The sequence below is a fragment of the Bradysia coprophila genome (assembly GCF_014529535.1).
Source record: "Bradysia coprophila strain Holo2 chromosome IV unlocalized genomic scaffold, BU_Bcop_v1 contig_106, whole genome shotgun sequence".
NCBI lineage: Eukaryota > Metazoa > Arthropoda > Insecta > Diptera > Sciaridae > Bradysia > Bradysia coprophila.
Window position 1 is genome coordinate 571,634 of NW_023503372.1, and position 8,389 is coordinate 580,022.

Here is an 8,389-nt window from a genome sequence, read left to right on the forward strand (position 1 = left end):
TTTTTTTTATCGGACCGACATTATTTACACGAATTAGATTATTAAATTTATGTTAGGGAGGATCGTACGCGAAATTTTTTTCCCTAAATTTTCGATAATATTGATTCTTCTGCTCCTGGGATGACCGCATCAATATGACGTAATAAGTTGTGTCTGTGGGCGACTCACTCATTTTACTCACTAAGCCCCGGGAAATGAATTTTAACACTCATGTCAATGAAGTAATGACTCATTTTCCGTGCTGTGTGATTAAAAATTTCTTTTATATTGTTGGGTTAACGTGTTACATACAATTTATACTGCAAATGGGCATTTTTGTCCACGAATATATTTTTTCACAGAAGACAAGCACATTGCTTGTCAGTTTTATAATTGTCGAATCTATTACTCCGATTGTTTAACTCAAAATTCATTTCATCATTTAAGAAAGCACTTGCCAGAGATTATCGCTTATCATTGTCTTCATCGACAACAGATGATATACTTCAATTCCATAAAATCATGAGGATGTCATCTGGTTTCTTTCGATTATTGTCTCGTATTAAACCAGTCGGTTCTATCTTTGATGGAAAGTACACTAAACGTAGAGTTCGGTCTGTAATGTCGTTTGTTTCGCGAGAATTGCTTTGCCAACGAACCATTAGAACAGAAATGAGTAAAATTAAATGGGTCGTAATGTGCCTGAAACGAAAAAGTAGCGCACCGGGGCGATGCTCTAGCCGGCGGCATATCCGTATGAAGTCATGATTTGTTTTTGCAGTAGTTACTAGAAGCAGACATCAGGGATGACGTTAAGGTCTATACGAAGAAGCTATAATTGATTCCATCCTGACGACCTGTGAATTAATGTTCAAAACGATCCGTTCTAATTCGTCAATTAATTTAATTAATTTAGGTACATGACACAGGAAATCAAAAAAAATTCCTGAACTCTTTTGATATGAAAATTGTGGTCTTATCTTATCAGAGCTAGCAACTTTCATAATTTGAAAATTGGATCAAAACTTTTCCGCTCACGCTTGGTGAGCCCTAAATTTCCAACTCTCCTCGTACACGTAGGTGAACTTTCTCTGAATGTCATTATATCTGACGTCATTGAAGTTTCACTGTTTCCTAATATTGAGCAATAATTCCCGAAATTTCACTGAAATTCCCTAAATATAGTGAATTCTTTCAGTGAAATTTGGTGAAATTTAGTGAAATATTTCTCAATATTAGGATGTGAGGTTAAGTCCGTAAAGAGAGAAGAAGAAGACGAAGAGAGTGATACCATCTCTTGTTGATGCAAAATAGTTGAAGTGATCTAAGAACCATCTACACTTTTCATCAATCTTATATCTGTTTGATAGTCCTTGGAATTCCCTGTAAAACGAACTTCGTAATTTTACGTTCCATTCATAGGAACTACGACAATCCAAAGTGTCGAAAGTCAAAGTCAGTAGCACTTTTCGATTTTATTTCCATGGCAATACAGAGTTTGTTTGAACTGTAAAGTACAAACAAATTGAAGCCAAAGTCTCCAGGAGTAATTATCATGCCGGTACAGTAACTTCCTATTTACACTACTAGGTGAAAAATAACTTTAAAATTCCAATCGGTACCAAACCTCCGATTTCATGTGTGCACACGGAAGGTCTGAACTTTAAAAAACAAATATTAACTTTTTCGTAATAATGGGTCAATTCTGGATAAAACATACCCACATCCTCAAAAGTGAGTTCAAGCAATGGTGGAAGAAACTCGAAAAATATATATACCCACAGACCTTAAAAAATAAAAAACTTTTTGCAAAACCCTACACCCTAATATAATCAACAACTGTGTCTTTGAAAACCGAAGTCTTAAAACATCTGTGCATATTTTGCATATTTAGCAATCTATTTTAACCATAGTATTACGTACACACACAGTACAATTAAGAGTGATATCGCCAAAACTTGAACCAATTTTGGTGAAAATGAATACCATGGTTCGGCGATCCGGGCAAGCTACAGCTCGTTTGAATCGTCTTTCAATTCTGAGAAATAGGGATCTTTTACTTTTTCTGTTAGTTTCCCATTTTCGGAGTGAACACGTGAAAGTAATAGCATGTCAATTGGTCGTAGGAATTTCACATTTTAGAAAGATTTCTATCTCGAGCTATCACCGAAAAACTGTTTTCACGACCAATTGACATGCTATTACTTTCACGTGTTCACTCCGAAAATGGGAAACTAACAGAAAAAGTAAAAGATCCCTATTTCTCAGAATTGAAAGACGATTCAAACGAGCTATAGCTTGCCCGAATCGCTGAGCCGTTGTTTTGAAATTGGTTCAAGTTTTGGCGATATCACTCTTAAGAGCGAGTAGTGAAATTGAACGAGTCATGTTGTCTGGAATAAGTGTGTTCGGCAATAAAGAAAATCTGCTGGATGGTTCGAATCTTTGTTTTTGTTATCTGCCACCCGAGACTAGCGCTGTCACTACTTAGACACGACCCATTAAGATAGAATAACCTATTCTGAATATCAATTTTTGTTTCATTTCAATTGTCAAACATCTCTAAAATACTGACACCGTACACAAAATTGAGTTAGGTTGAACCGAAAAACGGTGGCCGGAATTCAATTTGTTTAATTTAATCAGAGTCAAGAACGGTGACACGAATATTTTACTAAATTTTACATCACCACCATATCAAGACAACATAATTCAGCAATATCAATCATATGTGAACAGTGTTGCTGTTACATACAAAAACAAATACAGCTCAATTCTTAGCTCATAGATGACGAAATATTTCATAACCAACGCGTAACAATAACCGGCAGATAACAACAAAAAATCAACCAATTGAATAATAGGGTAAGCTTAAAACGTAAATTGAATCGAATTAACTGCAATTAAAACCGATTGGAAACGGAGGGTGTATCACGGCACAATCGTTAAATCTGCTATTTCTATTGTTTAAAATATCGTCCGGTGGTGGACAGAAAATCTTGTACTGGATTTGTTTTGACATTCGCTTTACAATAAAAGACAGTAAAGGCGAGTGCTCGACGCTCATATTTTTTGTTGTCGTTGGCGGCAACAGATGACTACCTGTTCTGGTTACCGAGATCGGTTCGTTGTTGATAGCACCATACTAAATTTATATTTCATAGTTTAATTAAAAGAGAGAGCTTCAAATTCTGTAAATCTGATGTAAACGTTGAAGAAAATTTATTCGTGCAGCATTCGAATTCTGTAAATTAACATTTGGTCAGAATAGAATCGCTAATTCATTACAAAATTTCTTACTTTTAGTACCTATGTTCGGACCAAATCAGTAAAACGTGTTTCACATGTGCAACTCCAATGTCCGAATCCTTTGAATTAAGAAAAACAAATCGTAAGCATCCTTGACCAACTCAAAAATGGTAAAAATCTTATTTATTTGTACTGGACGAATTAATCCAAATTTCGATAAACCAAGTTTGAAACAAGACAATTCTCGTACTTCCGCACGACTGTCAGGATGACAAATAGACTTAGTGATGCCATCAGTATGGAAACTTTGGGCGTATCTGCGTGACCTCCCCAAATATACATCCTTGATCAGCATCAGCGTTGTCGAACATTTTGGACAATCAGACTACTCTCCCTGCAAAAACGAGTTTTACATTTAACGTGTAATGCCAAGTTTTCGGGGTGAGTAAAATTACTGACGTCCTTGTTTAGAGCTGAATTCCGAATCAAGTCATCAAGTATTACATAAACCTGACCGACCTAGCGAGAATTAACATAAAACCTGAAGATAATCATCAGGTTCAACCTGTCAGGTCAGGTTGCAGATATACCTGAAAAGTTGTATGAAAATTTCAGGTATACCTGAAACGAGACCTGTCACGCTTAAATAAAACAGGTTCAGGTCAGGTTTTTGACCACGTTCGACCGATTCCGAGCCCTATTTGAAACCTATATTACCTGCAATCGTATCAACAGGAGCAGTGTTATGGTTTATTCAATCTATGAAAAATCTAAAATCGAAGAATTTTCTGCAGAACATGGTTTCTCGATTCCATGGAAATATTTTGGCTACCCTAATTCACGTATATACTATGCATACCACACAAAGAAACTCCAATCATAAGTGATACGAAGTATGCAGGTCCGTAGTCTAACGTCTAATCTAATCTTGTGTTACACAATACTACAGTGATAGCCAAAACGATTTTGAGTTTCCTGAATCAATCGATAGGTAAAGTCAGAATCCTTTTTTTGGGGTAGCATAGCATTTGTATCGTATCATTCAAGGTGTATGATTTAGCATTGGAAACGTTAGAGATATGCGGTGATTGTATTGGACATTGTACGGCTGGATTTCTTTGTACAAACTCACGAACTCGATTTATTGCCTCAATGACCTATTGTCTTATATACAAAAAATCGTACGAAATTAAAAGACCCAACGCTTCGCACGCGTATAACTGATACATAAGATAAATGTTCACATATGACTGCGAGTCTTTTTAAAACTAAATAATAGGCTGGAATTGATTCGAGTTTAGTAGTTTACCGGTAGTGTTTGCATAGAATTGTGGCCCCACAATGAGAACGTTAAATTTCGTGGTTATTGTGCTGCTGATTTGTTCGATAAAAATACCGTTCATAAATGGTGCGAAAATTTTAGGATTTCTCGTCACACTGAGTCGATCGCATCTGGTTGTCGAGGAACCGATAATGAGAGAATTAGCACGAAGGGGACATGAGGTTTTTTGGTTATATTGAGCAGGTTTTAACGGATTAAAAAAAAACTAACAAACGATCTGTTTTAGGTAACCGTTCTAAGTGCCTACGAACCGTCCGAGCCACCCATCGATAATTATCGATACATTGCCATTCCCGAATTTTTGGACCATCCAGCCTTTGACGATTTCAGAGAGAACGCGTTAAAGAACGCCAACAAGAACAACGCGAACATGGCGGGAATTCTTAAGCTAATCCAACCGTTGATGTCACAGACAGTTGCTACGTTGAAGCACCCTAAGGTGTTAGAGTTGAAAAAGGAATCATTTGATTTGTTGATTGTCGGTTGGTTCTTCAACGAGTTTACATTGGGATTGTCCGGTCACTTTCATTGTCCATCTGTCGTCATTTTCCCGAATGTGAACAATTATCTGATGCGTAAATTTGCTGGTAGTCCGAACAGTGTGTCTACAGTGCCGGCACCATTTGTGTCAAGCAAAACGCCGATGACATTTTTGCAGCGGCTGGCCAATTTCTTTGTTGCGTTAATGGAACCAGTTATGCTTGAAACCGTTGACTACATATACAATCGACCCATGTACAATGAAGCCTTTCCGCCGGACGTTTATCCCACTTTTGATGAAGTGGTGAAGAATGTCTCATTGGTTTTGTTGAGTCAACATTTCAGTGAAAGACCGGCCGAAGCATTGGTGCCTGGAATGATTGAAGTAGCTGGCATGCACATTAAGAAAGAACCATCGCCGTTGCCAACGGTATTGTCTAGCGTTGAACTTTCTATTCGTAGTTGAATTCACCACTTTTCGTTTAACAGGAAATTAAAGAGTTGCTGGACAATGCCCACGATGGAGCAATTTTCATGAGTCTTGGATCGAATGTCCGTAGTGCCGACTTATCCGATGAGAAACTGTCAATTTTTATCAACAAATTCAAATCAATGAAACAAAAAGTTGTGTGGAAATTCGAGACTGACCTGCCAAATAAGCCGGACAACGTGTTTGTCAGCAAATGGCTACCACAAAACGATATCCTTGCTCATCCGAATGTAAAAGTTTTCATATCCCACTGCGGAAAAGGCGGCGTCACGGAGGCTAAGTACCATGGTGTACCTGTGTTGGGTATACCACTGTTCGCCGAACAATTGGGTAACATTGATGTGCTCGTAGCCGAAGAATGGGCCTTGAAAATTCCATTCGGAAATCTGAACAAAACGATATTTTCGAAGAGCCTTGATGAGATCATTGTTAATCCGAAATACCGGCAACGAGCGCAGAAATTGTCTGCATTGTATAGGGATCGACCGGAACATCCACTAGACAAGGCCGCGTTTTGGATCGAATATGTGATTCGACACAATGGAGCCAAGCACATGCAGAGCTCGGCTGTCCATTTGAATATTTTCCAATATTATATGGTGGATGTGGTGGCTTTTATTTTCGTTGTGCTGGTGGTTGGAGTGAAAATATTTGCTTTTATTTGCAAAAAATTGAAAGCAAAAATATTTGGAGTAAATAAAGTCAAAACCAGCTAATGTTAAGCGTTTATTATTTGGTTTTCTACTGCCCCGGCCCGAGTCCTAGCCTAGCTACGAAAATGAAAATAGACGGCAAGCATATCCGTAGTTTTCCTATTGGATCTATTACTTCGTTTGATCGAATTGTTGTCAATAGATTGATTTCAAATCTTTTACTTCATTTGTTTTGATCAATGCTTTTCGCAATATAAGACCACATTAGTAAGAGCTTGTCGTTTATAGCAGAGGTCGTTATCGATAACAGATGCATGTCCCAATTAATTTAACATCTTCAGCGGCCTACTATAGATTTTGGTTACAATATTTTCGCTTACGAATGGTCTTAGGTACGGACGCTAAAATTTGTTTATTTTATTTTTCTTTCGTTTCTATTTACTTTTATTTCTTGGAGGAGAAAGCGTTCTTTCTTCTCAATTCATATATATATATATAAACATTCTCGGCTAAAATTACTTGCTAATGAACTGCTGCTGCAGCGATAAATTTCTCGTTTATGATCGCTAATCCCGCATTATAAACTGAAAATGATCCTTATAGACATACTGTGGGATTCTCTAACAATGCATGTACGCGGCTCAGGGTTCTTTACTTTTGCTGTTCAATCCTAATATATGGATTCTGGCTGATGGAGAAGGACAGTCTCTAAAAACTGGGGAAAAAAATCAACGTCTTTTATCGATGACTCCTGACATTTATCTGCGGAATACAAATCATATGGCATTATGACGCCATTTTTAATGCAGTGTATGGAATATGTGTGGGGAGAGAGTGACGGACGGTTATATGAAATTTAGAAGTCAATTGCGCACGACTTTTTTTATAACTAAACCCTACTTACACACATCTAGTGCAAAATGCGAAAAACACCTAATGTGAAAACCACCTAACGCGAAAAACACCTAATGCGACCCTCTGTATTGGGCGTTTATTTCTCTTGTTCTCTGACATTTCAACAAAAGAAATTTTAGGTAAATTTCCTGTGAGGCTGTGCGAAACAAGTTCAATTTAGAAACCTGGCTGCCGTTCTTTGTTGAATAATAGTACATTACTCTACCAGTGAATTAATTTAATAACTCGTATCCAGATGAGTAAATAATAAATATTATGCACGTATGACAAGGCGGTCGAGGCTTGCCGAGACGGCTTGTCATACGTGCATATTCTTTTTTATCGCATAAGCGAAAACGAGACAACAAGATATGCGAATGACACTTTGACAATTTACAGAAGTATAATGTTTGTTTATATATCCTAGGTGAATAATTTTTTCGGGGAATGACACCGCGTATGCGATAAAATTATTTAGTTATTTCACGTGTATAACGTTTTTCTTTACGAGCGAGGGAAAAGCCACATTACCTCACTAGTAAAGTAAAAAACAGTTTCATAAAAAAGACACATCACTTAGCAACAAATTCATTTTATTTTTATATTCATTTGTGAATTCCATCAATCCAGGAGTACATAATTGAGATTTCAAACATATAATTTATACATAAACGTGTCTAATTTTCACCATAATTTCATAATATGGATTTTGTTTTTGTTTGTCAAAAATTCATTTTGTTTTTACTTCTAAGTGGGTGATTCACAAAAATTTTGTCTTCATTTATCGATTTAGTTTTCCTTCATTTTTTGTTTAATTTAATGTTTTGTAATAATAATAATAATAATAATAATAAGAATTCATAATAAATTCATAATAATAATCATAATAATGTGTCCATCTTTATTACATCCTAATAATATTTTTTTTGTTTTTTGTTAAATTTAAGTGAATTCTTTATATGAATATATTTTTTTTTGTTTATTTTTTATGTTTTATTTATTACTAAATCTACGGTTTATTTGTTTTTTTTTTTGTTTGAATCGTACATTTAAGGTTCGTGCTCTTTAATTTAGATTTGTTTTTTATTTTTATTCCTTTGTTTGTTTGTCGAAAAGAGATGGTTACTAATTTTATGTTTGTCTTAAATTATTTCCAAAAAATTAGTTTTTGTTTCTTTATCTTTAAATATTTTTTCACCATTTTCCCAGTGGAAAGTGGTGGGGTGGTGATGGTTTGCTTGAACTTTTTATATTATTTTTATTTTCTCATTTTATTTACTTATATTCATATAAATATATTAT

The 8,389-nt window shown here is 35.9% G+C and overlaps 1 protein-coding gene across 1 annotated transcript; it reads left to right on the plus strand.

The window, feature by feature from the left end:
* The first annotated feature begins 4,315 nt into the window (after positions 1-4,315).
* On the plus strand, positions 4,316-6,258 carry LOC119070950 (UDP-glucosyltransferase 2-like). The gene is made up of 3 exons (XM_037175502.1): positions 4,316-4,731; positions 4,797-5,480; positions 5,540-6,258. Exons 1-3 carry the CDS (start codon positions 4,570-4,572, stop codon positions 6,254-6,256), a joined length of 1,563 nt encoding a protein of 520 aa, XP_037031397.1. The 5' UTR covers positions 4,316-4,569; the 3' UTR covers positions 6,257-6,258.
* Positions 6,259-8,389: the final 2,131 nt, after the last annotated feature.

Coding starts and splice junctions, on each gene's coding strand:
- LOC119070950 (XM_037175502.1), top strand. CDS start 4,570: ATGAGAACGTTAAATTTCGTGGTTATTGTGCTGCTGATTTGTTCGATA. Junction 4,732..4,796: donor TAGCACGAAGGGGACATGAG/GTTTTTTGGTTA, acceptor GATCTGTTTTAG/GTAACCGTTCTAAGTGCCTA. Junction 5,481..5,539: donor AACCATCGCCGTTGCCAACG/GTATTGTCTAGC, acceptor TTCGTTTAACAG/GAAATTAAAGAGTTGCTGGA.